Source organism: Castor canadensis, chromosome 1 (genome assembly GCF_047511655.1).
Source record: "Castor canadensis chromosome 1, mCasCan1.hap1v2, whole genome shotgun sequence".
NCBI lineage: Eukaryota > Metazoa > Chordata > Mammalia > Rodentia > Castoridae > Castor > Castor canadensis.
Window position 1 is genome coordinate 137,896,879 of NC_133386.1, and position 25,774 is coordinate 137,922,652.

Consider the following 25,774-nt stretch of genomic DNA (forward strand, 5'->3'; position numbering starts at 1 on the left):
TTCGGGGGAAACAGCCAGAACTCTGACCCAGACTGCAAGTTGGCAGGTGCCTCCCAAGAAGGGACCCAGAGGCGTTGCTGGCAGGTGCTAGCTCAAGTCCTTGAGCTGCTCTGAGACTAGCATGTGGGAGGAGCCAGGAACTTTCCTAGGAGTACAACTGTAACCCTTCCCTCTCTGGAATCTGGGACTTTTGAGCCCTCCCACTGTCAAGACATGGGTTCAAAAGGTTGAGAAGTCTTGTTCTTATTGGGCCCCTTCATTATGTAGACCTAGGTCCAAAGTGAGGGAGTAACCCTAGGCTTTATGCAAAGAGCCTGTCAGGAAAGGCTCTCTCAGAGGAAGGATAGGAAGTGTACTGGAGTGAGGTATGAAAGGAGCACTTAGGTAGTGAGAATCTATGACCAGAGCTCTAATGCAGGAACGGGGGGTGAGCTCAGTGTAAGAGACCAGCCATGCTACAACTGGGCTGGATGGATCAGATTAAGATTTGCCTCTCAGGGCTGGGCCTCTGATCAAAGTGTCTTGTCCTCACTTCCCCCTGCTCCTTGCTGTCACTGCTATGTTTGCTGCTGTCTTTAGCAACAAGGAAGTCTTTGTCACTGAGTTAGGAGAGGACTGTGAGTGCCACCCTAGAGAAAGGCAGCCAGCCAAGGGGGTGAAAGTTGAATGAGGCAGGCAGCTATATTGAGCCCTCATTCGCTGAGACAGCAACATAGTGGCAAGCCCACCTCACCAGCCAGAACAAGGCAGCTGTTTACTTTCAGTTACCAGCCCTGGAAAGCTGTTTCCAGCTCCTCATTCAATGTTTGTATCACTTAAGGGAGCTGCTCTGAAAAAGAACAAAACTTCAGCTCTAATCCCAGCCCAGGGCTCACTGAGAAGAGAAGGCAATAGGGTAGGAGAGCTCAGCCTGGCCTAGCACTGAGCATACCTTGGGGAGGTACTGACCCCAGTTCAATTCAGTACCTGTGGGACCCAACCTGCCTGGGGTGAAATCAGAAAGGTTTCATTTTGTTCTGGTGTCTACAGCTGGAGTCAGCCCTAGCTCCAGTATAGCCCTTATGTTTTGCAAGATGATATACCTGGCCCAAGCCTTTGTCATACCTGGATTTTATTTGCTTCTCATAATAGACCCAGATAAGAAGACCAGACAGAACTTCTGAGCTCCAGTTGGCAGTGAAGACTCTGAGATCCACAAACAGAAAGTGTCTTGGTCTTAAGCATGTGGGACAGTTGGGCTGGGCCACAGAGCAGTGTTCATCCACTTCATCCCACTGCCTCCTCTAAGAAAGGCCTGGGGTATCTTGAAGCAGGAGTGAGAGGATAGGGAGGACCTGCACCTGCTACCCCCTATATCCATCTGGGGCTACAATAGAAGGAACCACACAGTGGGTGGGATCAGATCATATTCCAGACCAAAGAGGAGCTTTTGGAAAAGAGGCTGCTTCATAGAGACCTGGCCAAAGAGGGAGTGGGAACAAAACCTAGAGAGAAAGTAAATTGCCCACAAAGACACTTAGTGAAGAAGTGTTAGAGCCAGGACTAGGACCAGCACTCCGGACAAGGTTAGCCTCTTGATTTGGGGATCCCTGGAAAGCCCTGCATTTCTCTTTCACTACTCTTTATTCCTTCCCTGGGCTTTATTTTTGTCCCCAGCAGAGCTTTGTCACTGAAGGCTCCTTTAAGAAATAATGTGATGCAGGGGAGGCCTCTCATGTTCATTCATGGCCTGGGTGTTCCAAGTGCCCAGCAAAGGGAGGGCTTAATGGAAGAGCTGGGTATCTCTCTCTCTCTCTCTCTCTCTCTCTCTCTCTCTCTCTCTCTCTCTATCTCTCTCTCTCTCTCTGTCTGTCTCTCTCTCTCTCACACACACACACACACACACACACACACCCCTACCTCTATTCCTGTCCTCCTGAAAGGCCCTTACAGGTAGCTCACTGAGGTCCAAGAGGAAAAAAAGAAACTCCCCAAACACTCAGGAGCTGCCTTCAGTAGGCCTCAGCCCTCTCTAGGTTTGTCTTCTGTTGCCCTCCATTCCTGCAATCAGTCCAGTCCCACTGCTTTGCCAGCAAAGAAATTCCTTCACTCAAACTGAGCCTCCATTTGGCATATCCTCTCCCATCTCCTTTGTCAAACCCCACCTTCAGGTTTTTCCAAGTCCTTCTTCGAAGGTCTCTTCCCATGTATGATACCCACTTTCTAGACTCCAAGAACCCTGCAGCCTCTGCACCTCGACAATCCTGCTTCCATGCAAAGCACATGCTATGCTAGCCATTTTCTTGTGCCCCATCAAGCAGGAGTGTGGGAGTTTTTCAGAGGAATAGTTAGTACACTTGGGGTATCCCTGCTTTTGGCAGTCAGTTCCCCCTCTGCCCAGACCTTGTGTGTTTTGAGGTAGCAACACTGATGAAGTAAGAACCTTTACTACTAGTCCCGATGTTTTTAAACCCTTTTAAGGCCAACAGACCCTAAATACTGCAGAATGTGTGTTCTGTCCTTCCACTCCCCTGCCCTGCCCTGTACACAGAGCCAAGGCCTGTCCCTGTCCTGGGCCCTGGGCCTGGGCCATGCAGATAAGGCCTCCTAGGTCACTGGGTTGGGTGTGGGTGCTGGAAGGTTGGCTGAATCAGCCACACTGGGTTCAGCCCCAAGGTAGATATGGCCCACCCAGCAGCTGCAGGCCTATGCTCTTCCTGCTAATAGATGGCCTTGCCCCCACCCCTGCTCTGTTTAACCTGCATATCGTGGGTCCCAGCTCTGTGTGAAGCCTGCCTGGACCTTCCCAGCTGTTATTAGTTGCTGCTTTCTTTGTGCTTCCAAGCTCCAGACCTCAACTCTATAACTGTTGGGTAGTTCAATGTCTGCCTCCCTTCTAGCTTGAGCAGCCAGGTGGGGACAGGAACCATTTCTGCCTATTATCCATGAGAGTTGATCAGGTGGAGTCAATCCTGGGCTCCTGAAAGGCTTGATGAATCACCAGCAAAGATCTTTGTCATTTTGTGAGTTGAGAATGTTGGTGCTTCCAGCCAACTGAGAGGAAGACTTAAGTGTCTCCAAATTGGAGAAAGTTCCTCTTCTGGAAGATTGGGAAACAAAGATCTGGTTTTAGGATTTGGGATAGAACACCAAGTTTTTAGGCCTGTTTTCTCTTCTGGCTTATAAAGCAGACACTTCCCTAGGTTCCTTTCATTGTAGCAAAGAAAGAAATAGAAAGTAAGCTTACAGCTGGTGACCCAGGCGATACATCTGTACTACAGCCAGAGAACTGGAATGGGGCATGTGTCACTTCTAAACCTCAAATAGCTCAAGAAACACCCATTTGGGTCCTGGGGGTAGAGGGACATACGGAAGCTTAAAGTGTTGCAGATACTCTGAAAGGATTTGACTTCACTAATGACCTAGCACATGGTAAGCCAATAATCACTAGCTCTAGAGGGAATGAATGAGATGTTTGCTGCAAGAGGCAGTCTCACCACCCGATTTAAGTCTCTAGTCACTATGACTTGTTCCTACCCATTGATGGGTCTGCCCGTGCCCTAAGCTATTGTAAGGTGTGGCTGCTTCTCATATTTTGGAAGGAAGAACTGCAAAGCAGCAAAGGTGACTTTCCCTCTTCCCTTTTGGCCTGGCTTGCCTAGAACACACAGCTCTGTGCAGCCCAGCCCTAGCACCATTAACTCTTGGTTATAAGGAAAGTATGTGTGCCGATGGTTTTGAAGGGCTACTCAGCTTGTTCATACTCTCTTGGTGTTTAAAAATCTAGACTGGCAAGGACCTTCATGACTGCCCAGCCACTTTCCTTTTTCATGGGTGGAAAACTCCCATTTCCCTTATCCCATTCTGGCTGCTATTCTCATGCTTTGAGTAGGTCTCTCTGTCTCCCAGAGCTTAACTCTGACTCTGAAGGCAGGAAGTGAGTTCTGTTTATTCCTCCCTTTTACAAGTAGGCATTAAAAGGCTAAAGGAAGGAAGGGAAGAAGGGTTTGCTGAATGTTACTGATTCCAGAAGGAAGTCTTAACTAGGCCTCAGTTTCCCATTAGCAGAATTGCATGGGGGTAGGATTGTCCCAAAGTCTAGGATCTTGCCAGGCTAATGATAATCAGTGCCCTGGGAGTGGAAGGGACAATACAGTGTGCTCTCAGTGCTCCATCAGCTTGGGAACTGGGAAGAGATCTTTCTACAGGGCAGTCTATATACTGTGAAATCAGCCAGGTTTGCCTGTGGTGGCTACTCCCATCTCCTTTCAGGACTGCCTTTTCCCCAACCAGCCTATACTTCTTCCCCAGAGCCCTGCTCTCAGCCAGCTGCCTAGGGTGACTTTGCAGTATACCTGTCTCTCAGCTCCTTGAGCCCAGGAATCTTGACACCAACTATGCCCAAAAAAAAGAAAAAAAAAAGGGAGTCAGACAGGAGTTCATACCCCACGGGCAACCACCTCAAAGGCAGAATGAGTGATGCCTGTCAACCCGAGACAGGGAAATGTTTGGTAGCAGGGCAATAGGTACGTGTTTCATGTCACCTGAAGCTCCAAGAATTCTTTAAAGGGCCAGAGAGTCTATTACTCACCAACGTCTTCTCCCCCCCCACCCCCAGGAGTTGAATATAGTCCCAAGAGCAAATGAAGAAAGTTCCAACTCTGGATAGTCATTTGCCTAGAATCATGGAGCAAGAGAAGGAATGCATCTTCAAACCTCTTCTGGAGGTGTCAGTCTCCTCCATCAGAGGCACAGAAGTATCTGTACTGAGGTTCCCATCTCAGCTATGCCTCTCAGAGCTATAGGACCCTGAATTTATCGCACCTGAACTTTAGTTTCCTCAGCCATGACATGTGGAAAACCATACATACCTACTTCATGGGGCCAAAGTAAAGCTAAAGCAAGACCAGGCATGTAAAGTGCTTTGTGAGCCAGTCACCAGTGCGTATGTGTTAGCCAAAGGCCCAAAGCGTGATGAACCAAAGTCATCCATTGGCAGTGCTGCATACTCAGTGCTAACCTATCTGACTTCCTCCTCTCCAGGACAAGAGTGAAGCCACCAAGGAAGCCATCTCCCAGAGGCCTTGTCGCCCCAGACCTAACTCACTCCCTCCCAACCTGCCTGAGGAAGAAACTCGCAGGATAGCACGGATATTTTCTTCCCGGTACTCCCAGAAAGACTGATTCAGCCTGAGGGACTGAGGGAAGGGAATACCTGCCCATCCTCCCTCAGCCTTGTTCAGCTTGCAAAAGGCACCAGGTCTGCTTTCTTCAGGGCTGTTGCAGCCTTTCCTGAAAGCACCACCAGCCTATTCCATGGGCACCCTGAGGCCCCGTCAACCTGGATTGGAAGTGTCCTGAACCGGCCCAGAATCCATCTGCCACAACTTCAGCTTCTTCCTTCTGTGGTGAGAAAAAGGTTAAACAAAATGGAGTCCAGTGCCCACCCATCTTTTGACTGAGCAGCGTAAACAGGCGTCTTTCAGCAGAGACATTCCTCCCAGTGTCCTTGACACAGCCGATTGCTGACCTGAGCTCACCCTTTGCCTGAATAGGTTAGGCCATTTTTGCCTTAAATATTGGAGGTGACAGGGGTAGATTGTGTGCATAGCTGAGGAAATCCTAAGGCCACCAATTCATTCACTTGGGAATAAGGGTATTTTATAGATATAAGTTATTTTTATGTTGTGTTAGATTAATCAATAGAAGAGAGGGAAATCACCTCCTTTAAAGTGTCTGATTGTCTTCTATCTAACCATGTTTTTAACTTATTGTTCTTACCCTGCTGAAAGTCATTGTTCTTGCTTTTGTTTGAATAAAATCCTATTGGCATTTGTATTAGTGCACTACTGTTTCCTGAGTTGGTCACTGGAATAGGAATTCATTTGTACTCTTAACTGCAGAGAGAAAAGTTGGCAGCCCTTTAGTCCCTCAGGGAAGCTCATCTGGAACAGTGGACCAAGGTTTGCAGAATCTTTTGTGCTTCCCCAAATATCTGACTGGTCAAAATCAGAGTGACACCAGTAATTCCTTTACATTTTTATTTTTGCCTGTGTTTCTTTTCCTTTACTAGTTCTTAAAATCTGTCAGCAACTTGGAAGGGTCTCCTGGAACAAGTCCCTTAGAGTCGCCCTTGTCCCTGGGATGGGAACCTCTTGTCAGGCCAGTCACTTCAGGAGAGACAAGGCCCTGTGGGGAGGACATAGCAGGAGCACAGATGTACTGCGTGGCTGGACAACAAGACTGAAAGGGAAGTGCTACCACAAAGGGCCTTGCTCTTCACCCCCAAGTACATGCCATTTCACTCAGTCCTCAAAACAACTCTATAGGCTGGGCACTGGTGGCTTATGCCCATAATCCTCTTACTTGGGAGACTTGAGATTGGGAGGATCAAGGTTCAGGCCAGCCCAGACAAAAAGTTCCTAAGACCCCGTCTCAACCAATTAAAAAAATTAAAAAGCTGGGCTCGGTGATGCATACCTGTCATTTTTATGTGGGAGACTGAGACTGGGGGGATCACAATTCTAGGCCAGCCCAAGGAAAAAAAGTTGATGAGACCCAGCTCAATCAATAAAAACTAGGTGTGGTGGCAGGAAGTCTAAAAAAGGAGGATTGGAAGGGGGGAGAAATTGACCCAAACATTGTATGCACATATGAATTAAAAAAATAAATAAATAAAAATAAAAAAGGATTGCAGTCCAGGCTAACTTGGGCAAAAAGGGAGAACTTATCTCCAAAATAACCAGAGAAAAAAGGGCTGGAGGCATGGCTCAAGCCATAGAGCTCAAGCCTAGGAAACACAAACCCCTGAATTAACCCCATACTGCCAAAAAAAAAAAAAAATTCTATAACTTAGACATTATGATGTCCCTTTTGTAGTTAAACTGAAGCTCTACAAATTTGAGTATGTTTACTTCTGTTATATAGCTAGGAAGTGAATCTCACGACACAAGATATCGCAAGAGATGTCACATGACTCAGTGTGCTCAAAACAGGATACAGCCAGTAAGTGCTCTGAATTTGAGGAATCTGCTGCAGTCAGAGAAGGCTTACTAGAAGAGGCAAGTCCCAGGGTGAGCCCAGAAAATTGATCAGGCCACAGACAGCTAAAGGGAGAACTGGTTGGGCACTGTTGTCCACATGCAGCCAGGGATAGAGAAGAGACCAGCCTGGCTATGACTGTGCCTCTGGCCTCATCTGTGAAGTGTAGACATAAAACCTCAGCTTCATAGAGTTGTGGTAAAGACCAAATGAGACATTCGTGAAAGCACTTTGTCTGCACCTGGCAGATACTGGAAGTTTAGGAAATGTCATCCCTGCCCATTTTCCCAAAACTACTGGAGCAAACTAGTAGAGGCAAATCCAGCAGCTGTGAGAAGACAAAGCACACAGGCCCTGAGGGGCTCCAAAGTGATGCGGAGACCTTCAAAAAAGAGCTGGTACTCTCCCATGGGCCACGTCCCCTCAGTCTGACCTGCCCCCACATCTCTTTATCTTGGTTCCCTAAGATTCAGCATCCCAGGCTGCCCTTCCCCAGTACCAGAGGCCAGTCTCAGTCTCAGACCAATGCAAAGGCCCCAGGGCTCCACCTGTCTTGGGGGCATTCAGACCCAGGCCTAAGGGGAAAAGTCTCATGTGAAGAATATTCCTTCCAAATCCTGCTACTGTAAATAACCTGATAGGATCAAGTGAGGACAAAACCACAGGAGGACAGGGGTTGCTCCTTCCCCAGGCTGAGGGCAGCCTCTGATGATGCAAAGCCAGCCTGCAGGTCTGAAACCCACCACCTTCACTTACTAGAAAGAGTATTTTATTTACTGCTGTCTCATTCCCAGAAATTGGCTATATCACCCAGTGACAGCTCCAAGGAGACATGATTTGCCAAATTGTGCAGCATGGATGAAGGAGGATATGTTTGTCCCCACTACCAGAGCTAGCTGGTGTCTCCCTGAAAGTAAGTTTCTGAAGGCCCAGAGGCTGGCTGCATCCCAGCCTGCAGCAGCCAACCTTGAAACTTCTAGCAGGGACTGGGCTCTGAAGATATTACTAAGACAAACAGACCCACTCTTAGGAAGCCCCCAGCCCAGTCCTCTGAGCCCACCCTCCTTCTGGGTTTCTCCAGGGCCTGCTGTCCTCTGATTTGATTTCTACTTGTATCCCTCCCCCATGTAGCCCCTGCAATCCCACCACCACCTCCACGCTAGTATTTCCAGGTGGAGCCCAGAACCACCTTCCTGAGTCCTCCCAGTCTCAGCAGCCCTAACAGCCACTTCCCTTGTACCACTTATGCACCTGCCTGTTCTGCCAATAGTAAGGGCAGGGCCTAGTCAAGGAGGAGGACAAAGACAGCCCAAACTTTCACTGCAGCGCCTGGACTCTTGACCATCTGCCCTGTGAGGCTATTCTCTGCCCCACCCAGTTAACTCTCCTCTCCTCCCTCTCCTTATTGTCTACCCTCCTCCCACTTTCCCATGTCACTTGAGTTCCAGGTTTAACTATGCCCAATCCCTTAGCCTCAGTATCTGCAGACAGAGTCTTCAGTAGTTGCTACAAAAGATCCTTCTCACCCTGTCCCAGCATGTCCATGCTGTAGCCTCCAAGTGACATGCAATGGGGAATTATGGTGACAGCAAATAGAGCCAAAATGCGCTGTACATTACAAGCTGAGGTTAGGCCCTGCAGTGTACTAGCTGGGTGGCCTTGGTAACTCATTATCCTCCCTGAGACTCAGTTTTGGCCTCTGTAAAATAACCTTTAAAATATGAGGGTTCTAGCTGGACATCGATCTACCATTAGATCCAGCAATACCACTCTTGGGGATATACCCAAAAGACTGTGACACAGGTTACTCCAGAGGCACCTGCACACCCATGTTTATTGCGGCACTATTCACAATAGCCAAGTTATGGAAACAGCCAAGATGCCCCACCACTGACGAATGGATCAAGAAAATGTGGTATCTATACACAATGGAATTTTATGCAGCCATGAAGAAGAACGAAATGTTATCATTCGCTGGTAAATGGATGGAATTGGAGAACATCATTCTGAGTGAGGTTAGCCTGGCTCAAAAGACCAAAAATCATATGTTCTCCCTCATATGTGGACATTAGATCAAGGGCAAACACAACAAGGGGATTGGACTATGAGCACATGATAGAAGCGAGAGCACACAAGGGAGGGGTGAGGATAGGTAAGACACCTAAAAAACTAGCTAGCATTTGTTGCCCTTAACACAGAGAAACTAAAGCAGATACCTTAAAGCAACTGAGGCCAATAGGAAAAGGGGAACAGGTACTAGAGAAAAGGTTAGATCAAAAAGAATTAACCTAGAAGGTAACACCCACGCACAGGAAATCAATGTGAGTCAATGCCCTGTATAGCTATCCTTATCTCAACCAGGAAAAACCCTTGTTCCTTCCTATTATTGCTTATACTCTCTCTACAACAAAATCAGAAATAAGGGCAAAATAGTTTCTGCTGGGTATTGAGGGGGTGGGGGGGAGAGGGAGGGGGCGGAGTGGGTGGTAAGGGAGGGGGTGGGGGCAGGGGGGAGAAATGAACCAAGCCTTGTATGCACATATGAATAATAAAAGAAAAATGAAAAAAAATAAAATAAAATATGAGGGTTCTCAGGACTAGTAGAGTGGCTCCAGTGGTGGAGTGCCTGCCTGCCTAGCAAGCATGAGTCCCTGAGTTCAAAGCCTAGTACCACCAAACAAAACAAAATATGAGGATTCTCAAAAAGCCAGGTGTGGGGGTACATTCCTATCATCCCAATACTTGGGGAGACTGAGGCAGGAAGTTCATGAGTTCAAGCCCAGCCCGGGCTACATAGCCAGACTCTTTCCCAAGCTAACCCTCTCTCTCAAAATGAGGATTCTCTGCAATAAAAGGAATGAAAAAATACACACGACAACATGGATGCACATTGGAAACACTACCATAGTAAGTAGTGTCACAAAACAGCACATTCTGTATTAGTCTACTTACATGAAATGTGCAGAACAGGCAAACCTAGAAGCAGAAGGAGATTAGTAGTTAGTTAACTAGGGCTGGGGAAAAGAGGTTACTGCTGAGGTACATGAGTTTTTTAGAGGGGTGATGAAAATGTTCTAAAATAGATGTGGTGATGATTACACACCTCTGTATATAATAAAACCATTTGAGTTGTGCACTTTCAATTGGTGAATTGTATGTATGAAATGTAAATTATATCCCAACAAACCTTATTTTTAAAAAGTTAGAATCTTGCCAGGCACTGGTAGCTCACACCTATAATCCTAGCTACTTGGGAGGCTGAGATTGGTTTGAGGACAGCCCAGGCAAATCGTTCCTGAGACCCTATCTCCAAAATAGCCAGAGCAAAATTGACTGGAGATGTGGCTCAAGCCAGAGTACCTGCTTTGCAAGTGTAAAGCCCTGAGTTCAAACCCAGTCCCACCAAAAAAACGAAAAAGAAAAAAGAATCCTAATAGTATCTACCTCATAGGCCTATGAAAAATATAAGTAATGTTATAAAATAGCTAGCACATAGTAGGCACCAAGAAATAATGGTTGTCATTACTAGAAGATAGTGGTACAAGCCTATAATCCTGGCACTCAGAACCTGAGCAGGAGGATTGGGCAGCCTGCCTTATGTAACAAAAACACAAGAGCCACGTGCTGGTGGCTCACACCTGTAATCTTAGCTACTCAGGAGAGATTGCGGTTCGAAGCCAGCTCAGGCAAATAGTTCACAAGACCCTATCTCAAAACATAAATAAATAAATAAAGGGCTGGTGGAGCAGCTCAAGGTATAGGCCCTGAGTTCAAACCCTAGGACCACAAAAAAAAAAAAAAAAAAGAACCTGGGGACCCCACACACAGCCTGTCCTGGGAGATTATGACCTTTGGACTCTTAAAGGTGACAGGGCTACACATATATATACCCTTGTCACCAAGGTAGCTTAAAGGAGTGACATTAAAAGAGCCCCAAGTCAAGGGAGCAGAACCAAATCCAGAGCTCACTAACCACCCCGTCCCTGCCCCTCACCAGCCCGCCTCTTGTCAGGTGATCAGACTTCAACTAGCTTCTCAGGATTAGGTTTCAGGTCAGCTTGTGTATAAGACCAGTGCCAAGCCAGATGCGGCAGAGACAGCAGTGAATGGCCAGAAAGAGCCAGCAGATCCTGCTGCTGCCCCTGGGATGAAGCCCTAGGGAGCCCCTGTGCTGCCCTGCCCTGGCTGGACTCACAGGTAAGACCCCATCCCCTCCTATAACCCTCCCCCTCCCTCTCCCTTCTGCCTGCTGTCCCTTTCATGAAGGTTCACAGAGGCAATCAGGAGTCACAGGGATCACTAGCCACAGTATTGAGACCCCTGAGAGTCAGTCCAGCCCTTGTCAAGATGAGGGAACAGCAGTCCTGAGGACAGTCTTGAACCCCACACCTCCATCACTGCCCAGGACACACTCTTGCCCTACTAGCTGCTCAGGTGGGACTTTGCAAATCCCACAGATAGGAAGTGACTTTTTCCTTTGGCCAGGAATCTCTAGGATTCCTCCTGAGCACAGTGCCCTCTCTAACAAGGGGCCCTTTTCCCGAGTAGGAATGATGGGACACCTCTGGCCTGGCCCAGGTCATGCCTTGGTCATTTATACAGCCCATGGCCACTCTGCCCAGGTGACTTCCTCAGTGGGAATGCACTGGAGGCTTTGCTGGGGGGGGTGCCACTGGGCATGGCAGAGGGTAGGGGCAATATGGACAGATGTCTCAGACTGTGATCTCCACTCCCTGCTTCAGAGCTACCACGGGGAATTTGTTCACAATGCAGATTCCTGGACCCCACTCCAGATCTGAATCAGATTCATCTGTGGGGCTGAGGGCTGAGAATCTGCTCTGTAAACAAGCAATTCAAGGAAGCTTGAGCTCTCCCTGTAGTGGAACAGGCACACAGTTCATGTGTCAGACCTGGGCACCAGTCTCAATTCCATCACTTCACTGCATGACTGTTACAGCCCTCAAAGCCTCAGGCCCCTTGTTTATCAAGTGGGAATCATAGCACCAACCACCTCAGAATAGAACCTTACACTCCTTATAAAAGGATTAGATTAGTCAGTGTCTATAAAGCCCTCAGCCCAGTGCCTGCTGCAGGAAGCAAACCATTAAAGAGCTCTGCAGGCTAGAACAACCCATTGATCAGATGCCTTCTGGGATTATCCTTATCCTTCAGGGATAAGGATTGCTCTAGTCTTCCTCTTCCAGCCTTTCACAAAGATCTGCTGGCTGCCATGCTTCTCCACCTAATATTCAGGAGGCTGGAGAGCAGTTCCTACAGAGCCTGCCATTGCGGCCTCTCCCACACACCCAGGTACGGCTTTTGACTTGAGTCCAGGCCCATCCTTTGTGTCTCCAGTGGATGGCTCAGGATGGCCCTTGGAACGGGCTCCAACTTCACCCTGGCCACTGCTCTTGACCAAGTTCAGGCTTCAATATCTTGTGTTGGCACCATTCCAACAACCTCACTGGTCTCTCAGCCCCCATCTCTAACCCATCCCAGCATGCCCTGAACACAGGCGTGACTGTCACTCCTGTCCTTGAAAATCACCAACCACTCCTTCTCCACTAAATTAAGTCTAATCTTCTAACAAAGTTCCCTGGGGTCATCTCTGACCTCATTTTCCATCTCCTCATTTCAGCAAGTGGGGTTCTTTGGTCAACTGTTCTTTCCTGGTGTCTCTGCTTTTCCTATACTGGGCATCACAGAAATGTTAGCTAGGTAGACCCTGTCCTGCTTTGGGACTCCCCATCTAGTAAGGAAACTGCTACAGATTAGACAATTCTACAAGTTGTAGGTCAGAGGTGGCTGGGGACAAGAAGGGCTCAGAATGGAAACCCTTCCTGGCAGTTCAGCCTTCTGGCCAGGGAAGAGCAGCTCCCCAGGAAGACAGGTTCAGCCTCAGCAGGAAGCAAAACCCATGAAGTGCCCTCTGCAGGGCCTGGCATAGCACAAGCACTCCATGTGAAGTGGCAAAGAATGCCCTGGAGTTACACATTCCTGACAGGACTCCATCTGCTCACTGTGTGACTCCAGACAGGTCACTTTGCCTGGCTGAGCCTCACTTTGTAACTCAAAAGTGGAATAAAAACAACTAACATAGGATTCTTGTATTAGCCCCTGAGTGGCTCCCAAAGATTTTGAAGAAGGGACACTCCTAGCCAGTACATGACACTAGAGAACATACTCCAGAGGGTCTTCCCCATCTGTGTGAGTCAGAGTCTCAGATTCATGATGCCCACAATCCCCAGTAGCCCAGCTCATCTCAGAGCTCCAAGGAAAGGGCAGGGGAAATGCCAGGGCTGAGTGGGGAAAGGCCGCCAGGATGCCATGGGGAGTCATCTGCTCCCGCAGCCCATTCCAGGCCAGGCAAGGGAGCAAGAGCCTCCTGCTGGGAAGGAGCCTGGGCCTGGCTATCTCTTGTAGGGCAAGGGAGAGTGGGGCTGGAGCAGGCAGAGGGTGTTTTTCCTAGCATGACTACAGTGCTGTCTCCTCAGCCAAGTCGGCTCCCAGGGCCGCTGTGCCCTCATATCACCTTTCCAAAGAGCCTGACCCTTCTTGGGCTCATCTCAAGAAAACTCAGATAGGCAGGAAGACAGGCTGAGGGAAGAGCTCAGAAAAAAACTGTACCTACCTGCCCAGATCTCAGCCTCTGTAGACCAATGAACTTCATCTACCCAGTGGAGCATTGACTCTCACCCAGCCTTCCTCGCCAGGCTCTGAATGCTTGGCATGAAAGTCCTCACAGGTGGTTTTACATATCCTTTAGTAACTGCAAAGGGCTTTGAATGCTTCAATAAAAAATCAAGACTGGGGTAGCCACACTACCGCACTGACTGCAGCCCTGGGTCTCATGGTGAAGAGACCTTTATTGCCTGCTCACTGGGACAGGCTGATTGGAGTTCCATGACCTTGAGCCAATCTCTTTCCATCTTAAGCCTCTATTTTCTCATCTGTGAACTGGATTTAAATGCTGCCCTGCTTTTTCCGAGGTTGCTTTGAACCTATAATAACTGATTGAACCCAGGCTTTGACACTAAAGGGCTGGTGACACTGAGCAAGCTAATGTCTCTGAGTCTCAGCTACCTCTCAGGACAGCTGTGAGAATTAAGTGAGGTCACTTGACCATGTGTGGAGAGCTCCCTCTGCCAGGGCCTCATGGCCCAGAAGCCATGCTTTCCTCCTGCCCCCAGCTTCTGCTGAGCCCTGGTGTCTTGCACAAGTTTGGGCCTTTGTCTCTAATAGAACACCCTTCCCACCTCTCCAGCCCAAAAGCCCTTTCCAGACCTAGATCATGCGATCCTCCCCCCACCTCACAAGCAAAAGGAAGGTCTCTCACTCCTCTGACTTCTTTCTTGACAGTTCCTTCCCTCCACATTGACCACAGTCCATCTTGCAATGCAGTAATTTTGTGTGTCTAATGCCCTCACAAGACAGATCACACATACTGATTTTTACCCATCTCCACATTTGCCAGCATACACACATAGAGTCTGGTGAGTGTTAGGTCTCCTCAGTGTGTGCTGGTTTTTACCGAATTGAATTCCTACTGTCACCATCTCAAGGGCATCGTGTGAAGACGGAACTAGACAGATGGGAGGCTGTCTTCTACTAATGCCTTCATCCACTCAACAAATACAGCCTTCTAAACAGGCCAAGTCCCTGCTCTTGGGGACAGTGCCCACGACCTGTGTGGTATGCCATGTGAACCTGACTAAGAGTGGTGGGGAATGAGAAATAAGACACACACAGACATACAGACATAAAACAGAAAACCTGGGATGGGAGGACTGCACGTTGCTGATGGAAAACGTGAGAACCTACCTGAGCCAGAGTGTTTATTTTATAGGTCAGTACAAGGAAAAGAGTCAGGTAAAAAATCAAGCTATAACAATTCTTGATGCAAGGTGAAAGGAATGAGGTTTGGTGGGCTAATTTTCCTAAGGCTAATGAAGCTTAATTACAACACATCAGTTCTGGAATCATCAAGGCACACAGGACACCTTATCTAAGGTACTGATTAATCTGGCATCGGAGTTTCCTAACAGTTCTGGTACTTTATCTAGTTTTGCATCAGGGGGCTGGTATGCGGACACAGCAGGTTGTATTCTTCAAGGAGATGTGAGAACAAAGGTCAAGACACCAGGTACTGGGGAAATTGTGGCAGGAGAGGCTGTGTAAACTTCTACCATGGAGAGGCTGTGCAAACTCCATTATATCCCAGTCCAGGGTTCATGCCTGGTCTCCAACAGGACAGTGCATCTTAGTAGGAGAGTCAGGCAGTAGACAAGAGTGAGGGTGACTAGTGCCATGAACAAGCACAGAGGAAGAGAAGAGAGTGACAGGGAGCTAGTATTTTATATTGAAAGCTCAAAGAAGTCTCTCTACAAAGGTGACACTTAAAGTAAACCTTACAGAAGCAAGGAGACAATCTGTGAGGGTGTCTGAGAACTGTATTCCAGGCAGACGGCACAGCCGGAACAAAGGCCAGGCTCCCATTTGGCTGAAGCTCTGTAAGGGGACTGGGGAGAGATGAGGTGGGAAATACTGGGGAGGGAGGGCCCCTCATGAAAGGCCCAAGGTGGCCACGGCAAAGACTTTAGACTGTTCTGAATAAGATGAGGAGCTGTTGGACAATTTTAAACCAGGGGAGGGACCTGGTCTCACTGGTACATGCTTGGATGCTCAGTCAAGTCTCCAGTGGGAAAATCTCCTGTCTGCTGCCCGTGCATAACACTCCAGAGCCAGTGTATAATTCCCTTTACAGTCAGGTGCCCCTAAAATGCCTACAACATTGTATCTTAAGTTATGCCTCAATTTTAAGAGCTTAAAACCCAAAATGTTAAATACAAATCCATGCTAGGATCAAATAAAAGCACTGCCTTACTCAGAGCAGAATTGAAAGTCTTTCCACACTGGGACTTAAGCATCCAGGCTGTGAGTCCCAGCCTCAGTCCATATTCCCCCTGTCCTATTAACCTTCAGGTAATTCCACACCTGTCCATATTCCTCACTAGAATGTGAGCTCCAAGGGCAAGAACCAAAACTTATTCATCCATAGCTTGCCTTTGTCAGTGCCTAGCATGGTTGTCAAAAAAGATCTGGTCAGGTCAGGAGTGGTAGCTTACACCTATAACCCCAGCTACTCAGGAGGCAGAAATTGGGAGGACCACAGTTCGAGGCCTGCCCAGGCAAAAGAGTTAGTGAGGCCTCCAACTCCATCATTGAGCTGGGAATGGTGATATACACACCTGTGGTCCCAGCTATGAGGGAGGTTATAGGTAAGAAGATCTCAGTCTGGGGCTGGCCCCAGGCAAAAACACAAGACTGTACCTGAAAAATAACGAAAAAACAAAAAAGGGCTGGAGATGTGGCTCATGTAGTAGAGTGCCTGCCTAGCAAGGACAAGGCCCCAAATTCGCCAAAAAGAAAAGAAAAATAAAGGAATATCTAATCAGTAGGGTCAGGCATGGTGGTGTACACCTGTAATTACAGCTGTTGGGGAAGCAGATGGAGGAGGATTGAGGTCAGAAGCAGCCTTAGCAAAAGCTTGAGACTGAATCTGAAAAACAAAAGGGTGGGGTAGGGGACAGCTCAAGTGGAAAAGTGTTTGCCTGAGTTTAAACCCCAGTACCACACACACAATCTTTTAGTAAATAGTCATTTATACCCTGGCATCAATTATCACATCACCTCTTTCCTAAGAACAGGATTTTTTTCAGGGAGAAGTGGCAGTAAGCCTGAGTCCAGAGTGCCTGAAAGAAGCCTTGAGAGATCACCTAGCCTAACCTCATCTTTTGGCACCCAACTCATTAGTGACAAACTAGTAACATGTTTTCCCATTTGCCCAAGACAGGCTAAATGTGCACGTAAGGTCACATGAGCCATTAGTAAGCTTGATGACAGGACCAGAGCCAGGTTTCCTGACCACAGGCCCAGAATTCTACTGCCCCACAGGGAAGGGAGCACCCTCTGCCCACTTCACGACTCTGTGGAACTGGCTCTGGCCCCGGGACTGAGGCCACAAAAGGTGTGTGTGTGAGTTGAGGCACCAGTGGGTGTGAACTGCTAAGAGAGGTCATCAACACCAAAGGCCTGAAGCACGGAAGGCCTGGTAAGAACACAGGTGGCCCATGACGGCCTGCCCATTACCCAGTGTAACCACGGATAAACCAAGATGCTTCCAGACAAGAGTGCCCTTGGTTAGCCAGCAGGAAAAAAGGTGCAGGCACCAGTGCACAGCAGAGTGTGCATGGCTGTGCGTACACACTGGCAATGTAAGTGGATTCAGGACAAGAGGAAACAACATGTTCCCTTGACTCAGGCACAGCAGCCAAGACTAACCTAGACCTGAGTGGAAACAGTTATATCAGCCCACCTCCCTCAGAGCCATCTGGGGCAAAGTAGCAGAGCACCTGGGGCCCACGTCCTGTCCCAGGTCCATGGAGAAAATGTCTTTAGTCACGAAAAGTGAACCTGAGCTGAGAAGGGTTTTGTTTGTTTTATGTATGATAAAAGTATATTCAGGCATCCTTGTGGGAAAAAAGTGTCTTCCCCTGAGCCAGGAGACTCTGGCTCACACCTGAAATCCTAGCTACTCAGAAGGCAGAGATCAGAAGGATTACAGTTCAAAGCCAGCCCAGGCAAATAGTTCATGAGACCTGATCTTGAAAAAACCCATCACAGAGCTGGGCACCGGTGGCTTACCCCTGTAATCCTAGCTACTCAGGAGGCAAAGATCAGGAGGATCGCAATTCAAAGCCAGCCCAGGCAAATAGTCCGAGAGACTCTATTTCAAAAAAAACCTTTCGAAAAAAAGATTAGTGGAGTAGTTCAAGTTATAGCCTTGAGTTCAAGCCCTAGTATTGAAAAAAAAAAAAGTGGGGCTGGTAGAGTAGCTCAAGTGGTACAGCGCCTGCCTGGCAAGCATTGCGCCCCTGAGTTCAAACACCAGTACTGCCAAAAAAAAAAAAAGGAAAAAAATGTCTTCCCCCAAGATGAATGACAGTTTGATTGAGTCACAAGGAATGTCTGTTTCAGTTACTTGGGTGAGAGGGATCCTACCTGTCCCTTGGTACAGAGGGAACAGTTTAAGGATTCCACGATGTGAGGGATGGGAAAATGAGCTGATTTTATAGACCAAATTCAGGCAGCTTCAGCGAGGCAATACCCAGGCTTCTCACTTTCTCAGCCCCTTCCGGGTGTTGCAAGGTGCCTGGAGATGGGATAGGGCCAGACAGCACCTGCTCTGTCATCCTCTGGCCTATGTCCTGCAGCCTCCTCCCTGCACTGAAGCCCAGGCAGCCCAGCAACCTCTTTGGACCTCACTGATCCCTGGAGGGACCAGGCTGATCCTACTGGGACCATGGTTGGACTGACACCTTCAGAAATGCCTCCCACAACAGCTGTGAAGTGCCTGGGCGCAGGCACTGCTGCCTGTTTTGCTGACCTTCTCACCTACCCCCTGGACACAGCCAAGGTCCGCCTGCAGGTAGGTGCCATTTGGTCCAGAGTCCTTGTTCTCCACCACAGCACCCAGCCTATGTGCAACACGCCCTTCCTCACACAGAGCCCAGGAAGTCACTCCACTGCTTGGGACCCTTCCTTGCCTCCTCCCCACCACCATCTCCCACAACAAAAAAAGTCTAAATGGGTTGGCATGGTGTCACAGGGCCCTGTACTGCCTAACTCTGCTTTGTAAATCATAAAGCGTGAGATAAAGGTAAGGAGGTAACTTTCGACCGTGAGCAAGCCACCAAGCATTTATAAAATGGGGAGACAATCTGCCCTCTGGTGGGCTCTGGGATCAAAGGCCACGTGTCCAAGGTGACTTTGCGAACTGTAAAATGGCAGCCCAAACCTCAGCTGTTTTCATTGTGTTGTGATGCGAAGCCCAGCCGGGCACACAGCACCACCACCCCCCACCGCCTACCAAGCTCCTCCAGCCGCTGTCGCTGTCGCTGTCCCCCAGATCCAGGGGGAGACCCCGGCCCAGAGCGTGCAGTACCGCGGAGTGCTGGGTACAGTACTGACCATGGTGCGCACCGAGGGTCCCCGCAGCCTCTACAGCGGGCTGGTGGCCGGCCTGCAGCGCCAGATGAGCTTCGCCTCCGTCCGCATCGGCCTCTACGACTCGGTCAAGCAGTTCTACACCCCCGAGGGCGCGGACAGTGAGTGCGGCACCAAGGGCCAGGCGGGTCCGGACCCCAGGCAGAGCGGGGGCGTGGGGAAGCCGGCGACAGCAGCCCGGCAGGAGACCGATGGCCCCCAGGGCTCCCGAGCCTCCTTCCCGCGGGCAAGAGCGGGGCGCCGGCAGGGCAGCCCGGACTCTGGCCTCTCTGCTCTCTCCAGACTCCAGCATCGCCATCCGGATTCTGGCGGGATGCACCACGGGGGCCATGGCAGTAACCTGTGCCCAGCCCACGGATGTGGTGAAGATCCGGTTTCAGGCCAGTATTCTCCTGGGACCTGGGAGCGACAGGAAATATGGAGGGACTATGGATGCCTACAGAACCATCTCCAGGGAGGAAGGGATCAGGGGCCTGTGGAAAGGTAGGCTCCGGGAGCCTTAGGCTGGACTTTCGTCCACCTAGGACTGGGGCGGGGACCCCAGCAAGAAGGGCAGCCAAGCATGGCGCCTTCCAGTGAGGCCATAAGAACATCCCACATACAAAATCCCCACACATGTACTCAAGGCCTCACTTTCAACTCAAGTGACCAGCCCTTCATCATGTCAAATGAAAATGCCACCTTCCCTGTCCTCAGGGCAATACAAACTGCAGTAGAGATAAGCCAGTCAGGCAGCAGCTAGGCCTCAGGTAGGAGTGCCAGGACTCATACCAAAGGTGTAGATCCAGAAGTGGAAGAGGCCAAGCTACACAGTGGTCACCTTGACAAATACCACGGAATCTCTCCCAGTGGACCACAGGACATGAATCCTTGCAGAAGAAGCAGTGGCCTCTTGAAGTTTAAGGGAAGGGTTCCTGGGTCATAGTGCTGGCTCTGCACTCACTTGCTGGTACCCTCCCACCCCAAGTCTTTCCCCTCCTCTGTGAAACTTCTCCCCAGGGCCCTGACAGCACATATTCTGTCACTGTGCTAAGAGCCCAGCTTTCCTCTTTCAAGAATGTCTTCCCTTTTCTGGGTACACCAGAGTCTCAGTGAGGCACATTTTAATTTTGACAGCTATCGCAAATTATCCTACAAAATGTAGCCCAACAAACAAAAGTGGACCTCTGTTTCATGTCTCTGGAGAGGATATGGGAAATCTGAGAATTGTGGACCTAGAGTGAAAAGCCCATCTGCTCAGCTGGGGTGAGCTCCCTGGCTGAGACCATTGCAGTGGAGCCTGGGGCCTTGCAGTCTGGCATCATTTCTTCCTTCCCTATTCATCAGCCCTACCATCTTCCTAACAGGGACTTTTCCCAACATCACAAGGAATGCCATCGTCAACTGTGCTGAGATGGTAACCTATGACATCATCAAGGAGAAGTTGCTGGACTCTCACCTATTCACTGGTACGGGCCTACCTAGGCTCCAGGGAGACAGTCCTCTCTCCACAGAGTGGGGACTATGGAGAGGCACCTGGGCTTAGCAGGAGCAGAGAAGAGAACAATGCCCAGTTCAGGATTATGACAGCCTAGGCTGGAGGCCCTAGTTTCCAGGAACAGAATCTACTCTGTGTGTGTCTTTTTTTTTTTTTTGGTTTGGAACTCAGGGCTTTGCACTTGCTAGGCAGGCACTCTACCACTTGAACCACATACCCTGTCCCTTTTGCTTCAGTTTGTTTTTCAGTTAGGGTGTTGTGCTTTAGGGATGGGAGGCGCTCAGGCCAAGATTCTCCTACCGCTACCTCCCAAGTACCTGGGATTACAGACATGTACCACCACACCTAGCTCAGTGTGTCTTTCAGCAAGGGTCACTCACTTTCTCTGACTAGAGTTTCCTCGTTAAGCTGGGTGACATTCTAACACTGAGATGCCCAGTTCTAGTTTGCAGGGACTAACCAAGAACTCAGCCCTGGGCACTGTGGGAGATATGGACAATATGACTTGTGCTCAAGGTCAAGGCTGAGCTGGAGCAGACAGTGAACACACATGAACAGAGCACAAGTGCACTCCATCCCTGATCTCCTTTCCCTTCCTCAGACAACTTCCCCTGCCACTTTGTCTCCGCCTTTGGAGCTGGCTTCTGTGCCACAGTGGTGGCCTCCCCGGTGGACGTGGTGAAGACCCGGTACATGAATGCCCCCCCAGGCCGGTACCGTAGCCCCCTGCACTGTATGTTGAAGACAGTGGCCCAGGAAGGTCCCACAGCCTTCTACAAGGGGTAAGTCACCTCCTCCTGCCTCCAGCACTTCCCCCCCTAGAACTCGACTTCTTTCTTACCCTACTTGCCTCCGCAGCTCATCTGTGCTGCAGCCATGAACAGAACAGATGTACACAACACAAAACAGAAGTACAGAGAACTGTGGGAGTTATTAAAGAAAAAAAAAAGGAAGCTAACCTGATTTGGAGGTTAAGTGAGGCAGGCCTTATTGAGAGAAAGGAGTCCAAGGATAGGTAAAAGGACTGTCCCTCTCCAAACTCTTCCTGCACCTATAGGCCTGACCAGTTGATCACCACACTCATGGTAACTGACCTGTTGTAGTCACCACACTCAGACTTTCTGTGTCTCAGCATTTCCTGTTCCCTGCACATGGAATGACTTTCCCTCACTACCTGTGTGCTCTGAATCAGCTACCCTTCCAGATTAGTTCAAATGCCACCTCCTCCCTAACACCCTCATGTTTAAATTTTCTCTCCACCCTATGAACTTCAGTAATACCATTTGATTCCGTTTGTATGGTATGGACCCCTTCTGCCTTGTATTACAGCATTGTAAGGTTAAATTACTCCTCAAGGTAGAGCACAAGCTCTTTAGCGCCCACTGTCATGGCTTATCCAGCTTTCATCTCCTGGAGTCCCTAGCACAAAGCCAGCACTCAATATTGTGGTGATTTACCATCATTATGACAGCCAAGACCCTTTGCATTTTTTTGTTACTGTGCTAAGTACTTTATATACATGATCTCAGCAACCCCTGAACTTGGTAGTGCGCCCCACATTGACTGAGTAAGAGATTCCATCTCAAACACGTAAGTTGCCCAAGATTACAAGGCAAAATGGCAGAGCCATGGCTCAAGCCCAGGCAACCCAAGCCACACTCAACACGGTGGTGTTTATCCCACTGGTGAGCTCTTGGCTTGGCTCCCACCACTGACACCTTCAGCAGATAGCTTTCTGGTGCCCACCGTTTGATTGAACCCAGCAAGCACACAAGAGCCACTACAGGTTCTGGAGCCTGGTGATGACATTCTGGAATTCCCTGTCCACTGACAGACTGTTCTGCTAAGTGCCTCTGCTGTTACTGCCTTCAGCTATAGCTATGCATCTCCATTTAGTCTTTCACTTGGTAAACATTTACTGAACATTGTGTGTGTAAGGACCTGTCCTATGCCTCCTCAAAGAGCAGCAGTGACTAATATTGGGCCTGTGCTATAAGCTGTCCACCACTGACACAGTTAATCTATGTGACATCTCTGTAAGGAAGCTACTTCTACTTCCCCTCATTTTAAAGATGAGGAATAAGAGGCTCAGTAAAATTAAGTCACTTGTCCAAGGTTGTAAGGCTAGAAACTGGGGAGCTGGGATTTGAACCCAGGACTGCCTCCAGAGTGCACATATATTGCCACAGTGCTGTAGTCCCTGTGAGGGTTCAGGAAAGGCCATGGCGTGTAGTGATGGCGCCCAAGCTGAGTCCTACAGAGTGAAGAATGACCAGCCAGACCAGGAAGAGAGCAGGATGAAGTCCAAGCTGAGGGAGCAACACAGGCAAAGGCACAGAAGTAACAGGGCCTGACATCCAGGGGAACTGTAAGTGGCTGAGTCTGACAGGAGCCAAAGGGCCTAGGAGAGGACTATTGGCAAGAGAGCCTGGGAGGAAGGCAGGGGCCAGGTGACAAGTCCCTCCTTGCATCTGTGAAGCACAGCTGAGGTGGATACTGTCTTCCCACCGTGCTCCCCAAGTGCCATCACGGCCCAGGCAAGGCTATCTGGAGATAAGCTATATGTCCTGCAGGGGCCTCCTCCTCCTCCAACTTAGCCTTTCTGGGCCTCAGTTTCTAAAAATAAGAAACCTGGCAACAAGCTTATTTGCCATGTAGAACTGTGAGAATTAAACACCTGACGTGGGAACCTGGCTCAAAATGTTAGTTTTCTTTCCTTTCTTGACTCCAACTTCTGTAAATCCCTTCAGCAGAGAAAACAGAGATGGACTGGATCACAGAAAAGGCTTGTGAAGAACAGTCTGGGTCTTTCAGCACCAATACAGTGCCGGGACAGCACAATAGGTCTGTTTTGTGTCTCCTAGCCCGCTCCTCCTGATGTTGTGGTCGTTTTTCTCTCATCAGATTTACCCCCTCCTTTTTGCGTTTGGGATCCTGGAATGTGATGATGTTTGTCACCTATGAGCAGCTGAAACGGGCCTTGATGAAAGTCCAGATGTTGCGGGAATCTCCATTTTGAACACGACAGGAAGGCCATTTGCTCCTTACTTTGTACAAGGCCAGTTAAAAATGAAGTGAAACAGTGGATCCATGCCCAACTCAGCCCACACATGTTTACAGAACTCTGTATGTATTGCTGATTTCAAGAAGTAGAACTAGGAGAGGAGGAAGGTTCTGGTCTTCAGTGCTTTGTCCTAAGAACAACTTTTGCACTGACATGCTGAAAAGTAAATTATATTAATTTTTGAAACTCCTTAGGTTGGATGCCTAACATTTAGGCAAGAGAAAACAACCCAAAATGGATCTACTTGGGTAAAAGGGAAGTTTACAAACTTGCATCCTCTGAAAAATGAGATAAGACAATGAATTATAAACAGGAAAGGCTGCCGGGATGGGCAGGTGTGGCCCACAGCGCAGCTAGAATCAGCTAAGAGCCTCAAAGGGTACACAGAGGCAGCACAGAGCTGGGACTGCGGCCTTCACAGCCATGCAAGGATCAGTTACCTGCTTGTAAGGAGTCTGCCCAGTGGAACCCACTGGGATTCTAGAAAATGTTAGAAACAAGAGAAAACTTCAAACCTGTGCCAAAGGAGCCCAGCTGGGCCAATGCTAAGCTGAGGCCTCTACATACTCCCTGAGAATTCTGGAGACAATCAAGAGGGCAGCCTCACTCCCCTGGTCAGTAAAATGGGTAACAGCCCCTTCCCTGCCTACTTCACCGTGTGTTAGGGGGATCTCGTAAGAAGCAGAGCATGAGAACACTTTACAAAAAGGATAGTGCTGTACACACGTACACGTGAGGATAAGGCCTTGGGAGAGATTTTGTCTGGATAGAGAGGACCTGCCAGGGTAGAGGTTTTTGAAAAAGGCAGTTGTCTAGTGGTGAGATCAGACAACCCTGGGCTACGTAATGATTACCAGGGAAGTCACAAGAGCCCTGCTTCCCTGCAGCCCCTGCTCGTGGCTCCATTATAGGCACCATGACGGGTTGTGAGATTTGGGTGAAGTAGCACTGCTAGCTGCCAGCCCAAAGCAGCAAAACTCCAAAACTTTGGAAAGTTATTATGACTCAGTCACTCTTCTGCTTCTTTCTCTTTCTTGGACAGGTTTTTGTGCATGTGTGGTTCTAGGATTTAAACTCAGTGCCTTGCTCTTGCTAGGCAGACCATCTGGCATTTGAGCTCCCCACCAGACCCAGAATTTTTTTTTTCTCACTTCAGGCTTCCTATTTGTTAGAGTTGGACCTGACGTGACCCCACCAGCCTATACTTCTTTCTGCTAGCTCACCATCCCTTTGACTACTGACATTGCTCTACCTGTTAGGGCTTTGGCTTCTCCATTTGTAAAAGGCAGAATTGAACTAAATGACCTACTTCCAAGTTTAAGAAGTGTGTCTTTCCCAAAAATCGTATGTTCTCCCTCATATGTGGACATTAGATCAAGGGCAAACACAACAAGGGGATTGAACTTTGATCACAAGATAAAAGCGAGTGCGCACAAGGGAGATGTGAGGATAGGTAAGACACCTAAAAAACTAGCTAGCATTTGTTGCCCTCAACACAGAGAAGCTAAAGCAGATACCTTAAAAGCAACTGAGGCCAATAGGAAAAGGGGACCAGGAACTAGAGAAAAGGTTAGATCAAAAAGAATTAACTTAGAAGGTAACACCCACACACAGGAAATCAATGTGAGTCAACTCCCTGTATAGCTATCCTTATCTCAACCAGCAAAAACCCTTGTTCCTTCCTATTATTGCTTATACTCTCTCTTCAACAAAATTAGAAATAAGGGCAAAATAGTTTCTGCTGGGTATTGGGGGGGGAGCGGGAGGGGGCAGAGTGGGTGGTAAGGGAGGGGGTGGGGGCAGGGGGGAGAAATGACCCAAGCCTTGTATGCACATATGAATAATAAAACAATAAAAAAAACTACCTTACCATCTTGCCTTAAAAAAAAAAAAAAGAATCATTTCTTTAATCAAAAAAAAAAAAAAAAAAAGAAGTGTGTCTTTCAAATTGACACAGGGACCCACGACGTTAGTGTCTTTTCTTGCTTCTTAGCAGGCTGATGTGGTTCTATCATTAGATAGACCCCACCTTACTAGCAACCTAACCATGGGGAAGCCTGTTCCTCCTTCCCAGAGAAGTAACAGTGATACTCCCTTCCTCACTGGCATATTGTGAAAGTTGATCAAAAACACTTTGGTGTAGTGGC

At 48.7% G+C, this 25,774-nt stretch overlaps 2 protein-coding genes across 6 annotated transcripts in view; both read left to right on the forward strand.

The window, feature by feature from the left end:
* C2cd3 (C2 domain containing 3 centriole elongation regulator) overlaps positions 1-5,817 on the forward strand; it is a 139,134-nt gene extending 133,317 nt beyond the window's left edge. For 3 of the 4 annotated variants that reach the window (XM_074083246.1, XM_074083254.1, XM_074083252.1), the window contains one exon: positions 5,023-5,817. In XM_074083246.1, coding sequence (XP_073939347.1) covers positions 5,023-5,163 — 141 coding nt within the window. In that variant the 3' untranslated portion in view covers positions 5,164-5,817. The remainder of the gene's footprint in view (positions 1-5,022) is intronic. The other variant, XM_074083271.1, reaches the window with a different exon arrangement.
* Positions 5,818-11,078: 5,261 nt separating this feature from the next.
* On the forward strand, positions 11,079-25,373 carry Ucp3 (uncoupling protein 3). Of its 2 annotated transcripts, none has more exons than XM_074083305.1 (7): positions 11,079-11,217; positions 18,294-18,508; positions 18,989-19,187; positions 19,369-19,569; positions 20,433-20,534; positions 21,165-21,345; positions 23,468-25,373. In XM_074083305.1, exons 2-7 carry the CDS (start codon positions 18,383-18,385, stop codon positions 23,580-23,582), a joined length of 924 nt encoding a protein of 307 aa, XP_073939406.1. In that variant the 5' UTR covers positions 11,079-11,217; positions 18,294-18,382; the 3' UTR covers positions 23,583-25,373. The 2 variants fall into 2 exon arrangements, with proteins under 2 accessions (XP_073939406.1, XP_073939417.1); XM_074083316.1 differs by having other exon boundaries at positions 11,116-11,217; positions 18,209-18,508.
* Positions 25,374-25,774: the final 401 nt, after the last annotated feature.

Bases quoted from the DNA above. Each gene is read 5' to 3' on its own strand.
- Ucp3 (XM_074083305.1), top strand. From the start codon at position 18,383: ATGGTTGGACTGACACCTTCAGAAATGCCTCCCACAACAGCTGTGAAG. The intron at 19,188-19,368 runs GTGAGTGCGGCA...TGCTCTCTCCAG, and splicing joins CACCCCCGAGGGCGCGGACA to ACTCCAGCATCGCCATCCGG. The intron at 20,535-21,164 runs GTACGGGCCTAC...TCCCTTCCTCAG, and splicing joins GGACTCTCACCTATTCACTG to ACAACTTCCCCTGCCACTTT.